This window comes from Hypanus sabinus, chromosome 22 (genome assembly GCF_030144855.1).
Source record: "Hypanus sabinus isolate sHypSab1 chromosome 22, sHypSab1.hap1, whole genome shotgun sequence".
Lineage (NCBI taxonomy): Eukaryota > Metazoa > Chordata > Chondrichthyes > Myliobatiformes > Dasyatidae > Hypanus > Hypanus sabinus.
The window spans coordinates 50,551,493-50,575,366 of NC_082727.1; the positions used below are offsets into that span (position 1 = coordinate 50,551,493).

At 39.0% G+C, this 23,874-nt stretch overlaps 1 protein-coding gene and 1 long non-coding RNA gene across 5 annotated transcripts in view; one reads left to right on the forward strand and one right to left on the reverse strand.

The window, feature by feature from the left end:
* c22h10orf90 (chromosome 22 C10orf90 homolog) overlaps positions 1-23,874 on the forward strand; it is a 282,594-nt gene that overhangs the window by 250,855 nt on the left and 7,865 nt on the right. For all 4 annotated transcript variants that reach the window (XM_059947699.1, XM_059947700.1, XM_059947698.1 and 1 more), the window contains 3 exons: positions 7,102-7,316; positions 19,221-19,407; positions 22,834-22,897. In XM_059947699.1, coding sequence (XP_059803682.1) covers positions 7,102-7,316; positions 19,221-19,407; positions 22,834-22,897 — 466 coding nt within the window. The remainder of the gene's footprint in view (positions 1-7,101; positions 7,317-19,220; positions 19,408-22,833; positions 22,898-23,874) is intronic.
* The window catches only part of LOC132379599 (uncharacterized), a 124,533-nt gene that overhangs the window by 78,144 nt on the left and 22,515 nt on the right, over positions 1-23,874 (reverse strand). The window lies entirely within an intron of this gene.

Consider the following 23,874-nt stretch of genomic DNA (forward strand, 5'->3'; position numbering starts at 1 on the left):
AACGGATTCTAATTGAGGAGATCAGGAGAAATGGATCAGTGCCTCCATTAAAACAGCAAGCAGAGGAATGCCAAACAAACATGCTGCACGTTCAAATGCCAATGTCACACACTAAAATCTGAAAGACCTTTAAAGGACAACTGAAAACACTGAACTGTTGAAATAAATCAGTACACAGTTCAGCACAGGGGTTCAGTGTTCCAAAATTCAATGATTTGTAGGGAGCCATCTTTCAGATGCAGTATATTTCATTTGTTTATGTCGCTATCACTGACTTTTCATTTAATCTTTAAAATAATTGGGAAAATATGTTTGCATATGTTGTCAGAATCATAGGGTTCACATATGCTCAATCAATTAATTCTTAATAACAGCACCAGTGAGTCATCATTTCCAGATGCAAGTTGCAATCAATGTTGTAGCCAACATTTTATGATTGCATATAAAATGTGAGAACATTAACATTTAATACATGAAAAAAAGGATTTTGAAAAATTGGTACAATATGTTGTACTGTCACTTGGCTGTTGTACTGTCCTATAGCGTGGTCAAACCTTCCTCATTTGAATATACTGTATGTATACTTAAATGTGTCTTTATACACTAGGATGATTATAGGTAGATTTTAACATTTATATAACTTACATTACAGCGTCAGTGCAGAACTTCTACATTCAATGATTCTCAGATTAACTTTCCCTCTTCTCGGGCCTCTAATCATCAGCTACTCACAGCAACCTGGTCAACATCAAGAATTTAATAGATTGGAATCTTACTCCAAAATGTGATGCAGTATCCTGGATTTTAATCTCCCACTGCATTCTGATTGGGGTTATAGGTATATGGATGGGAGATCAGTAATGGTAGGGTGGGGTCTCATGATATGCTGGAAGCCCAGAGGTGACTTCAGTGAGTGAGTTTTAACTCAGACTTTTTATTATCAAATACTGCTTAGTGTAAGTCAATGTGATTTCTTGATTTTAACTTCATCAATACAGAGTGTGGAAGTTCTCTAACTGCTTTCAATTCTGTGTTACATGTTTATTACTGTAACAAGTCACATGAGTGGGGGCGCGGTAAAAGCAAAGGGACTAAATTACGTATTGAAGCTCATTTCTTGATAGTTTGCAGCTGGGGGCTGCAGAGGTCATATCTTTGCTGACCACTGGGATAAGGGTAGTTGCTAATAAAGGATCGATATAGGGAATTTGACTCTGGGGCAATAATTGGAGCTGTGGGCGCATCATGCAAGTATAACGTGCTATGCTAATGGTTTTGTTTTGATTTGGGATCAAGCTTTGGCTGTCACATAAAGAATATTCCAAATATGCATGGAAGCAGCCGGAATTACCACAAATGAACAAATTACTAGTGTCTGTCTGGTATCTAAGTGTTTTATTCGGCCTGCATTTGTTGCTGCCTCAGGAAAGCAGCCAGCATATTCAAATTCACTCCCACACACCATCTATCAAGTAGCAGGTACAAAAACCTGAGACACTAGACTGAAGGGCAGTCTACCCTTCATTATCTACATTACATTACATTACATTATCTACCTGCACTGCACCTTCTCCATCACTGCACCAGGTGTCCCCTGCTTTACAGAAGTTCGCTTTATGCCACTTTGCTTTTACGAAAGACCTCCATTAGTACCTGTTTTCGCTAGCTGAAAGAAATCCGAAGAGGATTTTCGTGTTTACAAAAAAATGCGCCCGCTTTAAGCTTGTGTTTACCCCGAGAAAGTCTACCATGACTATGAAGCCTTGCGCGAGCAGGTGTGCGCGCATGCGTGTACGTACTGATTTTTTTTCTACAAACCAGTTTTTGGCTAAATCTTCCCGACTCTGGTAGGTGAAACTACACTGTAGATACGTCATTTCTACTTTATATAGAAAAAGGGCGCCTGCCTTAGACTTGTGTTTACCCCGAGAAAGACTACCATGACCATAAAGCCTTGTGCGGGCGGGTGTGTGCGTATGCGTGTACATGCCTTTTTTTTAGGTTTGATGTGCTATTTGGTATGATTTGATAAGTTATCTTTTGGGTCTGGGAACACTCAAAAATCTTTCCCATATAAATTACTGGTGATTGCTTCTTCGCTTTACGCCATTTCGGCTTATGAAAGGTTTCAAAGGAACACTCTACTTTCGGATAGCGGGGGAAACCTGTACCTGTGTCACTATAAACTGTTATTGTTCCATCAATTTATCTGTGTTGCTTCTCGTTTGTGCTATAATACCTGGTGGTACGTGCATTCAGACTTTTGCCTGTTCAAGCAACACGCACAAAGTGCTGGAGGAACTCAGCAGGCCAGGCAGCATCTGTGGAAAAGAGTGCAGATGACGTTACAAGCTGAGACCCTTTGGCTAGACTGTATGCTCATTCTGATTGTTTGGGGGGGGGGCAGAATTGCTGAAATAGGTGGAGTCTTTAATTATCCTTTACTGAGGCAGTGAGAAGTGTAGTCCATTGAGGCAAGGCTGGTTTCCATGATGAGCTGACCATATCTTTCTGCAGTTTCTTGTAGTCATGGGCAGAGCTGTTTCCTTACCAAGCATGATTCAATTCAATTCAATTTGTTTAATTGTCATTCAACCTTCCTTGAATATTCATGTATACAGCCAAATGAAACAGCGTTACTATGGGGTCAAGTTACAAAGCGCAGTATGAACAGTCACATACAATACATGAGATAGCAAGCACAAATAGTATCAAAATCACATAATAAAAGCCAAAAACTTGTGCCATCAATCCACAGTTGATTACAATAGAGCCCCGTCTTCTCGAGCCCCACCACCCACGATGCCCCTCCCCTGACCCCGGATCAGATGTTTTGAATAATACATAGTAACAATTGATGACAGTGAAATTTCTTTAATTTTCTGAGGAAATAGTGATGCTGATGAACTTTCTTGGTCATGACATCAGCAAGGTTTGGGCCAGAACAGCCTATGAGTGATGTTCACTCCCAAAGACTTGAAGCTCTTATCCCTCTCAGCTCCAGCAGCGTTGGTGTATACAAGGGCATGTGCATCACCCCCTCTGCGAAGTCATTGGCTGCCTCTTTTGTTTTGTTAGACATTGACGGAAATGCCGTTGTCATGACAACATGTCGCTAGGCTCTCAGGCTCCTTTCTGGACTCTGACACATTATTATTTGAGAACAGAGTCCAGTGCAGTGGTATCATCTGCAAACTCGTAGATGGAGTTCGAGCAGAATCTAGCTGCACAGACATAAGCGTACGAGGATTTAGTTGGGGTGGGTATTGAGGATCCAGCCTTGTACTGGAACAAGGGGCCTACTTCTATATTGTATTATATGGAATCATTATGATGCTTGTTTGAATTTGGATATTTGAATGTTCCCCAGCATTTAGGTAGGTAGTAAACCAGTTCAATTCCACATAGTCACTTGATATCATGATGTAATTGTACATGTGATGTAGTAAATGCAGTAATTGTTTTTAGTCTTAACTAAAGTGTTAGCATGTACAGGTAATTCAAAGCACAAGAGATTCTGCAGGTGTTGAAAATTCAGAGCAACACACACAGAATGGTGCAGGGTCTCAGCAAGTCAGGCAGCATCTAAGGAAATTAATAAACAGTCAATGTTTTGAGCTGAGACTTTTCATCAGGGCAGGAAAGGAAGGGGGAAGACACAAGAATAAAAGGGTGGAGGGAGAGGAAGGAAGACAAGATAGAAAGTGATAGGTGAAGCCCGGCGGTGGGAGCTGGGGTATGAAGTAAGAAGCTAGGAAGTGAGAGGGTGGTAAGGGGAAAGGGCTGGAGAAGGAATCTGATAGGAAAGAAGAGTAGACCATGGGAGGAAAAGAAGATGGAGGGGCCCCTGGTGGAGATGATAGGCAGGTGAGTAGAAGAAATAAGAACGCAAACCACACACACACACACACACACAATGCTGGAGAGAATGGGAAAATAAAGAAGTGTGAAGGGGGAGGGGGAACATTACCAGAAATTGGAGAAAATTGCTGTTCATGCCATCAGGTTGCAGGTTACCTAGACAGAATATCAGGTGTAGCTCCTCCTACATGAGAGTCTCCTCATCATGGCTGAAAAGAAGAGGAAGCCATGGACCAACTTGTTGGCATGGGAATGAAGATTGGAATTGAAATGGTTGGCCACTGGAAAATCCTGTTTTTTGCCGATGGAATGAAGGTGCTTGACAAAGTGCTCCCCCAAGTCTATGTTGAGTCTCAGCAATGTAGATGAGGCCTCATTAGGAGCTCTGGATACAGTAGATGACCCCAGAGATTCACAGGCGAAGTGTTGCCTCACCTGGAAGGACTGCTTGGGGCCCTGAATGATGACAAGTGAGGAAGAGAATGGTTGGGTGTAGCTCTTTTGCCTCTTGCAGGGGTAAGTACCAAGAGCAAATTAGTATGGAGGGACGAATGAACAAGTGAATTATGGAGGGAAGTCTCCTTGCTTTAATTCCCCAGTCTGGCCTCCTCTTAGCTCTTCTCCTCACTGGGCTATCACGTCCCCTGGTGCCCTCCATCCTCCCTTTCTCCCATGGTCCATTCTTCTCCCCTATCAGATACCTTCTTCTCTAGTCCACCTTTCCCACCTATCACCTCCCAACTTCTTACTTCATCCTGCCCCCATCCACCTGGCTTCTCCTATCACCTTCTAGCTTGTGCGTCTTCCCCACCGCCCACCTTACACTGGCATCTTCCCTCTTCCTTTGCAGGTCATTGGGAGTAGGTAATTTAAACGGTTTTAAAGGATGGACTAGATAGGCCAAAGAGCTGTTCCTGTACTGTACTTCTCTATGACTTTATGAAGAAGGGTCTTGGCCCAAAACATCAACTGTTTATTCATTTCCATAGATGCTGCCTGAACTCTCGATTTCCTCTAGTGTTTTGTGGGTATTGCTCTGTAGTTTAAAGCTCTTGGTCTCTTCTGGAGTTTATTAGTGCCGTGATCACCAATTTACATTAATAATTTACAGTGACACTTTGATGATTTCCCAATATAACTCAGTAAATAGAGAATATAGTAAGGGGAAAGACCCAATGATATACCAAGCATGATATAAAATATCATGCTTTGAATCTCCTGGGTATCAAGGATACTCATCCCAGGCCACAAAAGCTGCTAAACCCCCAGATACAGAGGAGACGGTGGCTGAAATGTCAAAGTTTCAATGATTTCTGGAGCACAGTGAGTCCGGAAACTTGTATGTCATGCTCAGTAAAAATACCTTGGTTGTTAAGGGCTGCTGATAAGCAAAATAAAATACAAGAAATCTGAACACAAGAAGTCTTGATTGCTGAAACATAATAATAGCACAAATGCAGACAGGATTTAAAAATCTGCGTTTATGAATGATTCCTCTAAATAGATGGTTGGCTTGGACTCATTGGGCGAAGAGGCCTGTTTCCATGCTGTTTAACACTATAATCCTTGGATGTACAGCAGCGTTCAATCGAACATTTGACAATTCCACAGCATTTAGGTAGAGAATAGAACTATTCTTTTAAGCAAGTGCTGTTTTGGAAATAGAGGATCATGTGTAAAATACTAGATAGGACTAAAAGAAGTCTCTTCAATTGTTGAAGACTTGCTCGTGGAATTATCACATGCTAACTAATCTGGTACCCTCAAAGAAAGCCAACAACACTGTGTTTCCTGAACTTGTGAAGTAATTGGAGGATTTATTTCAATCCACAGCATTTGGAAATAGTATAAAATAACAAGTTTGATACAAGAGTCAAAGAGCAAGAGACACTAAGAATAAATATCCCCTGCAAAAGGGAGAATCTGTGGGATGGAGGAGAAACTATGGTAAAACAATAAGGATTGTAGGAGAGTTTTTAACCATGGGCAGAAAATTCAGCTATCTTCCTTTGGCAAAATGTACACGTAATCTCAAATTGTACTCTAGAAAATGACTGAAGATAAAGCTGTCAGTCCTCTTGATGACTTACCCCCTACTCCCACACTTGGAACAAGTAGGATCAGGCCATTTGGCTGGTTCATCTCTTACTTACTCACTTCCCTGCCAGAACAAGAATAGAGATTTTTTCTCTGGTCCTTGCCTTCCCCTCCACTGGCATTTGCATTCATTTGCAATAGGATTCCACCACCAGGCATTTTTCCTGTACTCTCTCCTTTCGCTATCATTCTTTATTTGCTGAGTGGTTCCAGAATTCTTCTGTTTTTGTGTTAGTAATTCTAGGATCTGCAAATATTTTGCTCAAAATACTTCAAGTATAAGATCAAATAATCTTATTTATTATAATAGACAATGATTAGAATTACTAACGATTGTAGCCAGTTGAAAATTGGAAACTGCAAATTACAAACACCATTGCTTGGCAGCAACTAGATAACAAAAATAATAACCAATCAGATGGGTGAGTTTAGTATCCTTGGGGATTCTGGAAAATCAGTCATGGTCATTGTCTATTCATGAGATTGTTTTCAATAAGAATCCAATCTCTATTTAATTAAATGCTTCTTTTACTTGACATTTTGGCAAATATGGCATCAATCAAGTTTCTCCCCCCACTCCAGACTGGGTATTCCCATTCCTGGGCTCAGGCATTGCACCTCTGAATGCCGAAGGTCTGGGCTCCACCAAACTTCTTCTAGGCTTTTCCTGTTGATAAGTAGTCAAGCCTCTCAATCTGACTGATTCCTAGACAGAGTTCCTATTTCCCTCATTCCCTGGCTAAAAACACCAAATCCTGCCTAAGCAATCAAGCTCTGTGAAAATATCAGCAAATTTTCCCCTTTACATTCACCAACAGCACAACTATGATTCCCTGAGAATTTGGTGGATGAGGAATTCAGTATGTAATGAAGTCAACAGGCATTTGGTAGTATGTTACTGTTCTTGTGGTTAATTTTTGGATGTCAACTCATCATATAAATTCCTAGAAAAATCGTACCATTTCTAAGTAAACTATCGAAATTTATCTTCTTAACAGAGGATTGAATTTTCTTTCTGTGACTTAAGTGCACTCTTTGACAGCATTTTCTCAAGGATGTTGTATTTCAAACTGTTTTATGTTTGCTACATATTGACTTGACATGACAGTACTTGCATGAATTAATGTGAGATTTTCTTCACAGCTGATATGAAATTTTCCAACAGTCATGTTGATTTACGGGGAAAGAAGAAAAGTGCTTTGAAACAAAGCCAAGAAAAATTTGCCCTCAGTATGACGGCAAAGTTTACGGGATCTTCTATTGAAAATGAAGGGGAAGATATTGAGTCAGTATCTGATACTGATACAGAGCTCACTACAGAGCATAAGAAAATTTTGTCAGAAGTACTCACGCTGCAGGTAAGATCCTTGAAGCCTTGTAAGTATAATTGGATAGCAATAAGAGAAGAGAAATTCATATTACAGATGTGGCATATGTAAAATTGATACACGTCTTTTGGATGTGATATATTGAATAAAAAAGAAAGACAACAGTATTTTAAATATTATAAGCAGTTTATCAAGTTAAAGAAAATAAGCTAAAGGAGCTACTTCATTTGCGGAATTGTTCGGGAACCCTCATGCATTTTAGGAAATTACTCAATTGGACCATTAAGTACTTTTTATCAGGTGTGTTTTACACAACTAAATTGATATTTATTATGTTCTTACAATTATTTTACCCCTATGCACCTAAAACAATTTGTTTTTCTAAATACACTGTGGGATGAGTTTGCTAAATGAGCCATTGAGATAGTCCCAATGTGCATTAAGTCTTCGGTCGGACATACTCTCTTCTCACTGCTGCCATCGGGAAGAAGGTACAGGACTCACAGCACCAGTTTCAGCAACAGCTACTACCTCTCAACCATCAGGCTCTTGAACCAAAGGGGATAACTATTTCTTTCCTTTTGGATTTACGCAGCTTATTGTCTTTTGCACTCTGGCTGAATGGCCAAGTTGGTGCAGTCTTTCGTTGATTCTGTTATAGTTATTATTCTATGGGTTTATTGAATAAGCCCACAATAAAATGATTCTCGGAGCTGTATAGGGTGACATACTGTATATGTACTTTGATAATAAATTTACTTTAAACTTTGAACTTTGGCATAGAGAAACAAGTTTCTGATAGACTATAACTGACTTTGTCACTTTAAAGAAGTAGTCAGGATTATTGCTGGTGACTGCAATGCAGTGAATCTCAGTGGAAAACAGTAAGTGATTCTGTGATATACTCCACTCACCTTGCCCTTTCCACACACTTCCAGCCACCACAGTGGAATCACCTGCCAATACTCCTTATTGAGAACACAAGAAATAGGAGCAGAAGTAGGCCATCTGGCCCATCAAGCCTGCCCCGTGATTCAGTAAGATCATGGCTGATATGTCCATAACTCAGCTCCATCTACCTGTCTTTTCCCCATAACCCTTAATTCCCCTACTATGTAAAAATCTATGTAAATGTATCTTAAATGTATTTAGTGAAGAAGCCTCAACTGCTTCCCTGGGCAGAGAATTCCACAGATTCACCACTCTCTGGGGAAACAGTTTCTCCTCATCTCCGTCCTAAATCTTCTCCCCTGAATCTTAAGGCGCTGGCCCTAGTTCTAGACTGACCTACCAATAGAAACAACTTTCCTACTTCTATCTTATCTATCCCTTTCAAAATTTTTTATGTTTCTGTAAAATCCCCTTCTGAATTCCAGAGAGTAGAGTTCCAGGTGACTCAATCACCTGATAGGTTAACTCTTTTATCCCTGGGATCAACCTGGTGAACATCCTCTGCACTGCCTCCAAAGCCAGTATATCCTTCCTCAAGTAAGGAGACCTGAACTGCATGCAGTACTCCAGGTGTGGTCTCACCAGTACTCTGTATAGTTGCAGCATGGCTTCCCTGCTCTTGAATTCAATCCCTCTAGCGATGAAGGCCAACGTTCTGTTTGCCTTCTTAATAACCTGTTGCACCTGCAAGCCAACTTTTTGTGATTCATGAACAAGCACTCCCACGTCCCTCTGCACAACAGCATACTACAACCTTTCACCATTTAAATAATAATCTGCTCTTCTATTATTCCTTCCAACATTGTATTCCATCTGCCAGACCTTGGCCACTCAATTAACCTATCTATATCCCTCTGCAGACTGTCCACATCCTCAGTACAATTTGCTTTTCCACTCAGTTTAGTGTCATCAGCAAATTGTTAAACTGTGTTGATGTGAGGCACCGCAGGATACCTGATTGTATATTGGCAGAAACTGAGAGAAATAAGGGATAAAAATTGTTAGAGAAATACAGCGAGTAAATGGGTTCTTTATTCTTTTTACACTGGGTTAGTACAAATCTATGAAATAAGTTTGATGATAACTTTGATGAATGGACCACTTCTTTTTATTGATTTTGATAAGTGGCTGTAATATGTAAAGCAATTTCCCAATATGCATTAAGTTTGCCAAACAAAACCAATAACAATATGATGATGATTAGTCAACCGTAATTGGTCCCTCTCACTATCGGTTTATGCATGCATAAAATAACTTATGATCTTGGAATTCTCACACAACATGAACAAGAGTAAAACATCACAAGACAACTTACAGTATCATTAATAGGACACCAATAGGATCAAGAGTGCAAAGTTGGAGAAACACAAATATCTAAGAAGTTCTTGGGATTGGAATAGATTACTTCATAGTATGAAAGTTCAAAAGTACATTTATTATGAAAGTATGTATGCAGTCTACAACCCTGAGAATTATCTTCCTACAGATAGTCCTGCAACCCATTCAGAAAAAGCATCAAACATCAAATGTACAAAAAAAGAACAAATCATATAGATGGCAAACAGACAAGCAAATAGTACACAGAATATTAAATAGAAAATGTTGGATCCTTGAAGCACTCTAGGAATGTTCAGTGTAGTTCAGTTCAGTTCAGTTTAGCGCTGTGTCATTTTTTGACTGTAGGCCGTAGCAATGGGAAAGGTGTAACCAGAAACCAGAAATACAAATAACACGAGCTGCACTGTTCTCTAAAAATGAGCCCAAACCACAAATCACGCCAATCAAAGCATGTCCAAGACCCAAGACTCCTGCACGCTCCTCCAGCAGCAGCGAGTGTTGGGGAGAGGGAGACAGATCAAATGCTGGCAGACGGCGCTGAGCGCCCACTACCTTTCCGCTCTTGACCACATCGATTTCAATCTTGCTCAACGCTTTAATCGGTGAGATCAGTGAAGAACCTATGTGGGTCAGTATGCATAGGAAAATTAGATAAACGGGAGTTTGGGCGCAGGCTGCTGACTAGTGTTAAAACATATCTGTTTTATTTTGCTGATAATATATGGTAAATACAATTATTATACTCATGGGCTTTAAATTACATGTGCCTGAAATAATATCACTTGCCTCTTTTTTTTTCAGTCCTATGCAATTAGACAATGCATTCCTGAATAAAACAATGCCAAGGCTACATATGATGATGTTCGCTTTGAGAAATGCTTGACTACTTGAACCCTGTTGGTCCAGGGCACCAATTGTCAAGCCTCCTCGGACAACATGATCTTAAAAATGCAGAGCCACCTTAGAGAATCTGCATGGTGATTCAAATGCTCATCTTCTTTCTTGGGTGCACATGTCCCAATAACATACCAGTCCCTGTAGCCCCCTCACCTCAACTACCATCCCTTCAGCCAGCCTGTGTTCTACCCATCTATAATCCCCCCACCCCACCCCACACTTGCAATGTACAGCCACTACTCTTCACCTCCCCTCCCCAAGTGGTGCAGTCACAGCATCTTCCATCACCATTGCCATTGGATATCAAAATACCACAAACAAGAGAAAATCTGTCAATGCTGGCAATCCAAGCAACACACAAAAATGCATGTGTTTGCTTTATCAAAATACCACACGCAATTTCCCCATTCTGCACAGAAAATTTAATCACAGCACACACAAAATGCTGGAGGAACTCAGCAAGCCAGGCAGTGTCTTTGGAAGGGAATAGACAGTCAATATTTTGAGCTCAGTCCCTTCTTGTTCAAATGTAGACCCATTACTTTGTGTAGAACTTCAGTGCTCAATGCTATTTGCTAACTTCTATTGTTTGCACATTTTTGTTTCTCTATGCTTTGAGGTTTGATGGTCTTTCTTTTTAAGTGGGTTATTTTGAGGTTTCTTTGCTTTGTGGCTGCCTGTAAAGGAAATGAAACTCAAGGTTGTATAATGCAGACATATATTGAGAATGAACGTACTTTGAATTTGCATGTATTGGGTGTGGATTAGCCAGCCATATTGATTGGTAATGTCACACACAGCCACCTGTGAGCAGTTATATATCATTCCTTGGGTCACTAATCATGCTGACTTCAAGTCAGAGGTAAATAGGAATTTAATATAAAAGTGACAGTGACATTTATGTGTCTGTCCTTACTAATTGAGATCAAGTGAGTGTAATTCACTGAGGTGCATGAACCTTACTTGGTTATCGTGAGGCTACTCTTTGAGACCTGGGCAGCAGCTGACATGGTCATCCCCCATTGTGTGCTGTTGTTGTTTATTCAGTGCTTCTTTATGTCATGGCGGTGAACATGGCAGATTATTCAGCTTCTTGACATCTACCAAGGATGTTGGAGATGGTGATGGTATAATTATTTGAGCTAGATCCTGAATTATCAACCCTATCCCTGGGAGATGTCTGCCTGCTGCTGCACTTATCATTCACACTTATCGAAGATTTGGCTTTGATATGTCTGAGGGATGATGTGCCAGCTAGTGGGGAGGTTTGCCCTGGTTAAACAAGAGGTCATTGGGATGGGTTGTCAGCGAAAGGCTGAAAATGGTTGGTCAATTTATACCTAATAAAACAAAACTCAAGCTAATTGATTATCAAAGTACACGTATGTTTTTATATACTACACTGGGATTCATTTTCATGCAGGCATTGATTGAAAAGATAAAGAAATACAATGGAATTTAAAGAAAAATATACATAAATGAACAATGGACAAAAGAAGACAAACTGGAAATGAAAAAAAAAGCCTTCTGCTTTCAAATCCCCGGGTTCCACTGTGCTCAATTTCATTTCTTCCCACTCTCCGCTATTTCAGACTGTGATATCTATGTGGAAAAAAAAACAGTTAAAGAGTTCACATGGAAAGTTGAAAGGAGTCACTAAAAGAAAATCTTGCATATTCACGTTCCATTAGGTGCAGTTGGACTCCCACAGACTTTCTTTTATTTTTCTCCATAACCTCTGTTCAATATCCTTTAAGGAATTTTAGGAAAGCAGAATCAAGTGTATCATTTTTCTCCTCCATCTTTCAAACTGCACAATTTGCTCTGTAGCCATCAAGGCCACCTACATAAAACTAATGGGGATCCTTTCCATATATACATGTGGGTTCTCAGGGATATCATCACAAGGCAAATATCATTTTGACTTAGTGGGAAGCTATCAAGTGGCAACAGAAATTCTTTTTTTTTTGCAGGCTCTGAAGGAGCAGAAATGCTCTTTTGGGATATACAGTGATAACTGGCTGCTGCAGGAATACATCCTCCTTGATTGCAAAATATCTGTAGAGAAAACCCCTGTTGGCCCTTGGAGGAGTCTTTGGAATTCTAATGTTCTACATCTTCCATTTGAAATGGGATTTAAATGACTGAAAAAATGTTCTGATTTCTGTATCAGCAAGGGTGTTTTAAATTCATATCAATGCTCGCTGCCAAAACTGAGATGAAACTTTGTTTACAATTGCACTATAGTATATTTTAAAGCAGTTTACTTTTCTACTCACTTTTCAAGCTTTATTGGTACATCTTTGTCACTTCCATTTTTTTGTCAGCTGCTGAAATACACATACAGGTAACCAAGATAACTGGATTTCAAACTCATCATGGCAAACTCATCAGAGTTACTAGTTGGTTGCTTGATATCTCAGCTCAGACCAGAAGCTTGTCACACCAGCAAAGGCCAACTAAACATAACTGTAATTAAACATGCCAAACAAGTCTTGCTCATAGCAATTTGTTGCTCCCTGAAAACTGAAGTAAATATTTGATTACTCAAGGTAAACCACATCCTGTTGGTTCACAAACACCAGAAAATCTGCAGATGCTAGAAATCCAAAGCATCATGCACAAACAAAAAATGCAGATACTGCATTTAATAAAGTAAACTTTAAAAGTATATGAAAGTCATTTGAGGGAACCTGCAGACAATACTTGAGCAAAATATATTCAGTTATTAAAATCTCCACTGAGTATACGTTCATTGTATTTTGTTGCTGCAGTCCATTCATTTCAAGGTTCAACATGTTATGCATTCAGAGATAACCTTCTGCACATCACTGTTGTGGTTATTTGAGTTATTGTGGCCTCCCTGTCAGTTTGAACCAGTCTGGCCATTCTCCTCTGACCTCCCTCATTAACAAACCATTTTCACCCACAGAATTGCTGCTCACTGGGTGTTTCTTTTTTTTATGTTTTTTTTTTGCATCATTCTCTGTAAACTCTGGAGAATGTTGTGTGTGAAATTCCCAGGAGATTTGCAGTTTCTGAGATATTCAAATCATTCTGACTGGCTCTAACAACCATTTCATGGTCAAAAACACTAAGATCACATTTCTTCCCCATTCTGATGTTTGGTCTGAACAACAACTGAACCTCTTGACCCATGTCTGCTTGCTTTTATGCATTTAGTTGTTGCCGCATGATTGGCTGATTAGATATTTGCATTAATGAACAGGTATACACAATAAAGTGACCACTGAGTGCATACAAACAGAAGTACTTCCAGAAATTAAATCAGATAATTTATTTTCAATGTTTCATGCCATTAATAATAAAATTATTCAAAATTATGAAGATGACTGGGAAATGTTCACTGGCTCTATCAGTGCCGCGCACTTAGTAATGGCATGTACTTTTCAGCTTTGCAAATAATATTGCTTTTTAGACTCTATAGAAACATTTGATCAAACCTCACACCACCCTATAAATTCTAGAGAATGAAGAAGAAATTGAAGTGTCTGCATTCTCAATTTACGACATTATATATTATTAAAGAGTCTGGAGGAAGGTAATGAAATTAAATAGGTGAATGAAGTGTACTTTGTTGATGAATAGAATTGAAACTTATCAGCTCAACAAATAATATTGCTTCTGAGCCACAAGACTGAATTTCAGAGAATCAGGAAGAAATTGAATGAGGTAATACACCAATTTCTTCACATCTTGTAGACAGAGATCTTGTAAGATAAATAAAACCACATTTCTGCAAAAATATATGTTGGTAGAGAAGACAGAATGATGTAATGAAATTCTTAAATCAATGAATTGACTGTTGTTGATCAATATATATTTAAATCATATTAATTCAGCTTTTACATAAATCAGATCAGTGCTATAATTTTGCTTGATAGAATTGCAAATCTCTGTGCGCAACTGGACATTTTGGCTTCGCTGAAAAGGTGCTTTTTACTCCTTATCCTTTTTTGGTCTCCATCGGCATGCATGACATGTAGCTAATGGGTTGCATGGCAACTTTAAAGCTGGTCTCTAAGAGACATGAAAGCAGCCTAGTATGACTCATTCTTTGATTTATTTCCTTCTTTATATGTGAAGAAATATCTGCCTTTATTTTGCACAGAAGTGACTTGGTTTGGTTAGAAAATCATTTTCTAGGAAGTGGTAAGAAGAGAAACCTATTACTCTTTAAGCAGTTTGTTATTTTCTTTAAAGATTAAAAAAAGATTACTGATACACAAAGAACTAATATTTAGCATTCAATATGTATATTTACATTGGTACAGTTACAGTCCCATACAGTAATCTATTATTTGTGATCTGATGAAAATATTGCATAAAAGCTTTTGGAATTCTATGATTATTGTATGCAGAACTTACAAAATCCCTTCTAGAAATGGTTTCTCTTTTGTTTTTGAACAGTACAGATAACAAGCTCAAAGAAGATCTTCCTGTTTGCATACTAAATAGAGCCACTATGTGGACAGTTGCATAGGGCAAGGCAGTGAGCGATAGTTAGCACAGGGAGTGGATAAATCTGTGCAATCATCATCATTAGACTTGGACTATATCAGTAAGGCAACAAAAATTTAACGATATATTGGTTAGGACTTCATTTTCTAGAACGCAGAAAGAAAATTGAGAGGAGATATGATAGAGTATACAGAATTATGAGGGGTATAGATGGAGTAAATGGATGAAGGCTTTAATGACTGGGGTTGGGTGAGACTAGAATTAGGGGTCATGGGTGAAAAGTGAAAGGGCAACACAAGGGGGATCTTCTTCACTTCGAGGGCAGTGAGAGTGTAGAACGAGCGACCAGTGCAAGTGCTGGATGGGCGTTCAATTTTAACATTTAAAATAAATTTGGATAGAAGGGGTATGCAGTGCAATGTTCTGGATGTAGGTTGATGGGACTAAGGGGATTAATGGTTCAGCGCAGACTAGATGGGCTAAAGGATCTGTTTATGTCCTGCAGTGTTCTATGACTCCGGATGCTATGCTTACTGGATTAATCATTTGGAGGTCTTGACTACTGATCCAAAGACATGAATTTACTCCATACCATCTGCGCAAATTTAAATACAACAGGAATTTGAGGGAAAAAAGAACACATGTGTAATAGTAGCCATGAAATGAAAAAATAGTTGCAAAAAGCTTTCCTTCAGAGAAGTAGACAATATGAAAAGCAGTATATTTGATTAATTGTCATCTGAAATGGCCTCGGAAGTCTCTCAGTTCCAGACCAATTAGTGATGGGCTATAAATGCCAGTCTGCGTATCATCTATGAAGAACAGAAAGGGTGGAGGAGCAAGACTTTGTATTCCATCTGGGTAGTTTCAACCTGATAGCATGAATATCAATTTCTCCTTCTGGTAAAATATTTCTTCACCCCAACCACTCCTCCTTACTTCTATTGCCCACTCAGGCCTTTTACCTCTTCTCATCTACCTATCACCTCCCCCTGGACCACCTCCTCCTTCCCTTTCTCCTATGGTCAACCTTCTCTCCTATCAGATTCATTCTTCTCCAGCCCTTTACCTTTCTCATCTTCTTGGTTTCACCTGTCACCTTCTAGCTATCCTCCTTCCTTGTCTCTCACCTTTTTATTCTGGTGTCTTCCCCTTCCTTCTCAGTCCTCAAGAAGTGTCTCGACTGTTTATTCATTTCCATAGGTGCTGCCTGACTTGCTGAGTTCCCCCAGCATGTTTTGTATGTTACAAAAGAAAATATTGTATGATTCATGTATGCTGTTGTCTCAACTTCAATTATTCCCTTCTTCATCTGCAGAATGGTAAATTATCAGATAAATCTAAAGTGAATGAAAGAGAGAAAAAGGAAAGAAAAACAAATCTAAATAAAAGAAACTGAGTAAATACAAAAGCTTCATGGTGTATAAATACACTTCACATCCAACAAAATGCCTTTAATGTGAAGCCGCTGTTATTTAATATGGAATCACTGCAGTCAATTAGTCCTCAGTATGCTTTCACAAATAATAATGATGTAATACTTCCAGATATTCATTTTGATAGCTTTGGCCTTTCCACCAGAAGCTCTACCCAACTCTTCAATGTAAAGTCCTATGGGATATTATACATCCATTTAAGAAGGGAGAAAAGAATTCAGTTTAATGCATTACCTGAGGCTCATTTAGTACCATTCAAGTTTAAATCAAAAACTCCTGGCTGAAGTTCCCTCCAGGGATGAAAGCACAAGAATCTAGCCTGACACTTTAGTGCACATGAAAGTCTCCTGCACTCTTACAAGTGTTGCATTTGATTTGAGATTTTAATTTAGGATACCTTCTGCTCTTTTCTGTGGAGACAAAAGATCCTTTGGTGTTTTTTTAAGGTAACCCTCGAGCTCTCGGCAACATTTATCCCACAAATAATATTTCTAAATCAGATCCAGGTTTTGTGTGCATCCAAATTAGTCCTGGAGGGGCTAAGGCTTTTGCCTGAAGCTCAGAATGGTGGAATATAGATTTGGAATGGTTTCATTTTATTTATTTATTTTTAAATTTATTTGTTTGTTTGTTTATCTATCTATACCCATTTATTTATCTATTTGTTCATTTATCTATTCATCTATTTATTTATTTATTTATTTATTTATTTGTCTGTTTATTTATTTATCTATCTGCTTATTTATTTGCTTGTTGAGAGAGACTGCGGAGTAGGCCCTTCTGGTCCTTTGAACTGCACTGTCCAGCAATCTCCCAATTTAACGTTAGCCTAATCATGGGACAGTTTTCAATCACCAATTAGCCTACCAACCAGTGTGTCTTTGGACTGTTGGAGGAAACCAGAGCACCCGGAGGAAGCCCACGCGGTCATGGGGAGAACATAGCAACTCCTTACAAGCAGCAGGGACAATTGAACCTGGGTCGCAGGTACCGGAAAGCCTTGTGCTAACCACTACGCCACTGTGCTGCCCCATATGGGGGTCATAGGTTATTGGATCCTGGAAGTAATGAGGTGCTCCGAAACTAGGCAGCTAAATTGAGGGTCATAAGGTGATTAGAAAAGGGTTTGGCTGTCAAGGATCTTGACAGCAAAAAGCTATGGGTTATGGCAGCCTAATCAAGTATTCCAATCGGTGTCAGGGAGAGGTGGTAGACTAAACAGTATTTGCAGGGGAGGAGTGATGTGATCTAGTTGGGGGTTACAAGTCCAAAAGCAAAGGTCGGTGGCTGAGGGTTCTAATATGGAGGTGAGGATCAGGAGTTACCTATTGGATAAATATTCACAAGTTGTCTGCTTTTCTGAAGCATTTTGCAAGTTACATTGATTTCAAATTTTCTTTATTGATTTTCATAATTAGTTTGGATAGTTGATTTTTTTCCCACTGTTTCATCATTTTCTGGCTGCTCTCTAATGACTGGGCTGTCAGATTTCACACTGAGGCGTAAACAGATGGTGTTACATATGAAGTAATCCTGTTTTTTAAAAAAAATCCAGCTGAGAGCTTGAATACTTAATAATATTGCAGAACAACTGTTCTGCCTTTCACCTTTTCTTTATTTCAAGTGGATTCCTTTAATGCAACAGGGTAAATAATGCTGTGGGAGTTCCCACTGATCTTGCTGAACACTGTGTAATAGGCAGTGACTCATTTCCCAGATGGAAAAGGAAGGGTTACATTCATTTCCTGATATTATGTCATCTAAATTTTACTTGGTACCTTATTAATCATGTAGGGCACAGACTGCTCCACGTGTACATGTTAACTGTGAATGTAATCAATATTGGCAAATTCAAAAATGCCTAGTAATGTTTTCTTCACCATATTATTTCCTGAAGTTATTTTTCTGAAGATATTTTTTAATCAAAGCATTCAAAAAATACAGCATCTGTTTTCTTGCTTGTAATTCTGCCTTGTGCTGATTAATATAGTTGACATTTCAAAGCATTAATGAAAGTCTGCACAGCATTAGAAGGGTGTCATCATTTGGACAAGTTATTAAATTTATCATCTTGGTAGATGCATAAGGCATAAACACAAGAGACTCTGCAGATGCTGGCAATCCAAAGCAACACACACAAAATGCTGGAGGAACTCAACAGGCCAGGCAGGATCTTTGGAAATAAATAAGAAGTAGAAATTTTGGGCCAAGAGCCTTTTTCTGGACTGGAAGGAGAGGGGAAGATGCCAGAATAAACAAGCGGTGGGGGGGGGGGGGGGAGGGAAAGAGCTAGAAGGTGATAGGTGAAGCCAGGTGGGTGGGAACAGTGAAGGGCTGGAGAGGAAGGAATCTGATAGGAAGAGTGTGGACCATAGGAGAAAGAGAAGGAGGAGGGGGCCAGGGGGTAGTGATAGGCAGGAGATACGAGGCCAGAGTGGGGAATAGAGGAGTCCAGAGGGAGGGAAATTTTTTAACTGGAAGGAGAAATCAATATTCATGCCATCAGATTTGAGCTATCTAAATGGAATATATGGTGTTGCTCCTCCACACATTTAACGAAAATAACTCAGAGAATATCTAAGTTAATGGTGAGGAAGTATTTTATTAATATAATAAAAACTGAAAAGGTATTATATGTTCATATGTAACATGGAACTGATGATCCAGTTTACCAAAATACTCTGCGGTCACCATATTAGCCACACCTGCATACCTTCATTTTTTCTTTAGTCTATATAGAGAAGATGTTGTCGGAAGAAAGTTGTTATATTTTCTTTATTGTATGACACCACATACAAATCATAACACTTGCATTTTATTTTCACGCTAGGAGGCTTTGGAGCTGTACAAGCCTGATTTTATCTTTCGATCACAAAAGCGTTTGCAGGACCTCGAAGTTCAGGCAAGGCAGAGGAGAGTCCAGATACAGGAATGCATGCAGCCACAAAGGAAAAGGATCAGACCATTAGCCTCCCCATTTAAAAAACGTCAGTGCACTAGACCACACCCCCTGAGTGGTAAGCTATTTCAAATTGCAAGCCTGACTAGTATATTGGAGAGAAAATGTAGAATATTGCACAATATATTCCTTGTTTGAGCAAAAAATCAATTCAGTCTGAAAGGTTTGCTTTTGATGTTTAATCTATCTGGTAATCTTCTTTGGTTGTCCATGGATAATATGCTTCCATAATTTTTCAGCGCAACTGAATTCAGATTAGAACACTTAAATTTGATAGAATATTTATACTTATCTCTATCTACACATTATGCAGCAGACATACATAATTATATTTCATATTTCCTTCCAAGAGACTGTTCAGCCCACCTGCTCTATGCTAGCTCTCCAAACAATCTCATTCCTCCACTGATTTCCTCTCTCTGTGATCTCTTCTCCCCACATCCCAATCAGCTGCTGACCGTTTTAATCCCTTCTCTGCAAAATAATGGATCAAACCATTTTACTTACCAACCCATTTGTTCTTTTGGAATGTGGGTGGAAACTAGAGCTCCTGGTTGAAACCCATACAATCACAGCGAGGACACGCACGACCAGTACCGGAGCTCGGGTTGAAACCAATTCACTGGATTTGTGAAACAGCAGCTCCACTAGCAGTAGTATTATGACATGTATGAATCATTCAATTTTAGCCCCTTGTTTGAGTGGCTTCAGGCGGTAAGCCATCAGTAGTGGTGAAAACAGTTTTGAAAGATTTTGGAAATATCATTTCAGACAACCCAATCAAATGAAATTCAAATGAGGCTTGCTTTTAGGTCAATTTCAAGCCACATAATGCCTAATTAACTTGTCATGACTGAAAGTGCTGCCGATGAATAGGATATATTAAAAACTAATAGTTCTTATTGCTTGTTCATCAGCACGTGCATAGTTTGTGCGATTCAATAAAAATATTGCATGAGAACTGGATTTTGTCCCTGCCACAGTTACTGAGGGATTACCAATCTGTGGTGTTTGCATTTCGCAAATTAAAATTGTCAATTGCATTAATTCCTTAGTGTGTGACCTTGCTTTAAACCATGTATTTAGAGAGTAAGTTATGAAGTCTGTGATCTTCAGTTCCACTTTTCTGTGCATTTGATGTGCTAAGACTTGGAGGAACCAGATATGAGCTAGAGTTTCCAACAGTGGTAGCATTATTCCTTTAGCTTTAAAATGAGAATATGTGACCTGAACCAGACATAGGCTTGCAGCAGTGGGTGGCACAGTATCATAGTGGTTAGCCTAATGCTTTACAGTACCAGCAACCTGAGTTTAATTCCCGCCGCTGTCTGGAAGGAGTTTGTATGTTCTCCCCATGACTACATGGGTTTCCTGTGGGTGCTCCAGTTTCCTCCCACAGTCCAAAGCCGTACTGGATGGCAGGTTAATTGGTCATTGTAAACTGTCCTGTGATTAGGCTAGGATTAAATAGGGGGATTACTGGGTGGTGTAGCTCAAAGGGCCAGAAAGGCCTATCCCATTCTGTATCTCAATAAGTAACAAAAAGAGAATATCTCAGTGTCTAAAAGAAAAGCTGGTAGAGAATATCCCAGGCTAACTTTATGACCCAATTCCTGCTTAGTCAGCTTTGTTTACCTCCCTCTCACTGAGGCTACATGCAAAGCTTGCAACCTTTGCCCAGCTTTTACTCTATCCACTGATCTGCTGTCCCATATGCCCAAGAATATCTCCAAGCACTTCATCCCAAATATTGATCTCTACCTCATGAAGTGACAATTACACATAATTGCCTATTGTGCCATCCACCAGCCACTGCCAACCTAAACACCATACCCTTCCTGACTGCTAACCCCTACCCACCCTTAACCCCCAGCAGCATAATTCCCCAGTAAATTATGCCCCACTTGCCTTGCCTGAATTTCTCCAAGGTGGTAAGAGTCTGATTATGTGAACACTGATGCCAGGCAGACAATCTCTGTAGAGTATTGATAATGACTGGGGTTACCTGTCTTGTAAAGTCACTGCCCCGAAGAAAGCAGACCACTTCTATAGAAAAATTTGCCAAGAACAATCACGGTCAATACCATAATTACCTATGTCATGCAAGGCATGTAGTGAATAAATGATGATAAGAAGCTTGCATTATATAAGGTAAATTTAGTAGCTTCTGGTTTTGTGGGATTTTAGTACTACAGGATTTCCCAGCAGTGGGCTCACAAGGAAAATGTTTCTGATGTGCCACACAGCAATAGGTTTAATTCACCTTTGCAGATGTTGAAGAATTCTCAGTTGTAAGATAGTAAAAAGGAAGTTTTTGCTGTTTACAGCCTTTAGATCAAGCATATTACTAAAGAGAAAACGTAAGATTTAGTGTTCAATAAGTTCTCGGACACTGACGTGCAATCACAGGAAGGCTGAAGTTTATAATTGATTAGTGCTGATAGAGTTATAGCCTGAGATATTGGTCCCAGTCCCAAAACTGGTGAGAGGATAGCACCTTTGCAAAATTGGTTATTTCAACAAAATTTACTGCTTCACTGGTCAATTCATTCACTTCAAAATTGCAGCATCTTTGCCAAAACTCTTTTCAGAGCATTGATTGTGGTTTGATGTATGACTTAGATCCTTTTTAATTACTTTATTTGTAGTCACCATTTTAGTATGGTATATTTATGTTCTTTTACAAACTGATTGTCTTTGTACAGTCATAAACAATTTATACAAATGTTTCTGTGATTGCTATTGATTTAACTGTAACATAAATCAATGGGAGATCTTTCATCGATCCAACATTTTTAATTCTATTTGTTTTTTTCCACAGTGACAGATTACTTACCTACCCTTAATCTTAGTCAGAAGCTTGGAATCATAGTTAACTACATGTAATATTTAATATTCTGCCTATGAGGCCTTCATTGTCGCTATGCAACCCCATTCCCCAATTATATTTCTCTCCAGTGGTTCATTTTGCAATTTATCAAGCGTAAGCTACGATGTATCTCACTACAGTATCAGTGGAACAATCTATGCTTATTCAGTAAGCTATTGCACAAAGCAACATTTTCCAGTAAAGATATAATCCAAAATATTTATCTTCTTCAGAAATTGCTTTATCAGCTTTTCTAATTCCACTTATACAGCTTTTTTCCAGTCCCATAGCTCTATTATATCCAGCTACACTCTACCTTTTATATTCTGTCTATCATGCTCCAAACTTTGCTTCATTGTTGATGGCAATCGATAATACATCAATCACGTTCCCTTAAATTCCCTTGCTGAAGCCCAAAACCTTGATTTTTCCCCTTCCAACTTTAAAAAACTCCTTGCAGTTATTATATCTTGAAACCTTTGGACTGCATAAACAGAAGTTGTTGTGGAGTGACAAGGACCTTTCACTGGACAAAATTTCAAGTTGAAATTGTACAATTGTACACAATCTGATTAAACATGGCATTTTATTAAGTGCACATCTCTCCATTTTTAGATAATCTATACAAACCGAAGGAGAGGATGATTCCAGAGAAAGAAATGCAGATGAGATCCAAAAGGTAATTTGAGATTATTCTTAGAACTGTGGTGAACTACATATACCTGTCTGGACACGCCCTCCCCCCTGCTGACTGCTCCTGTGGCTCCTCCCACTGACCCCTGTATTAAGGCGATTGGAGCCACAGATCCTTCCTCAGTCTCCAGGATGTTGTGTGATGGTCACTTGCTGCTTGTGCTTTCTTCCAGCCAATAAAAGCCTACCTTAACCCACGTCTCTGAGTTATTGATGGTGCATCAAGAACATTTTCTAATCTGTAAAGACACCCTGAGTGCAATTTATTTTAAAACTTTCATTCAGCTTTACAATGTCAGCAGTTCTATTTCTGGCAAAGTGCTTTGCTCACAGAAGTGTGAGTTAGAGGGCTGGCAACTCAACAATATACAGTATTTGAACATTTCTTATTGTGGATTCATTCATTTTAGTGACTGAAGCCCAGGGTTTGCAACAGTTGCCAGAAATAGCATGGCTTTTGAGTACTGACTTATGTTCCAAGATGTCAAATCTGCAAACTTTTTGAACAGAACTCAGTAAAGTAATAACATTCATATAAATTTGTCTTTGCTTTAGCTAAGAAAATTAAAAATAAATAATTGACTTACAGTGGGTCATGTCCTTAATCATATCTACTGCATGTACACTAATCTAATCTGCCTTTGATACAGTTTATAACTTGAAATTTTTATTGAATGACTAGAAACGATTTACAAATCATACACAATTGTGACTTTGCAGGAAACTAATTTACAAATTTTTTAGGATGTGTCCTTTATAAAATTGTGTCCATATTTTCACAAATGTTATATTTTTATCCATTTTGTTTATTTGAAACAAAATATTATTTGCTTGCTTTCTGTCTGCAATGTACATTGGCAAAATATGACAAAAGGCTTGGAAGAGTAGATGGAAAGAATGAAAAGCTTTTATACTGTAACCGTTAGTCTGAATATGAAAAAGATGTATGTCTGGAAACTAACC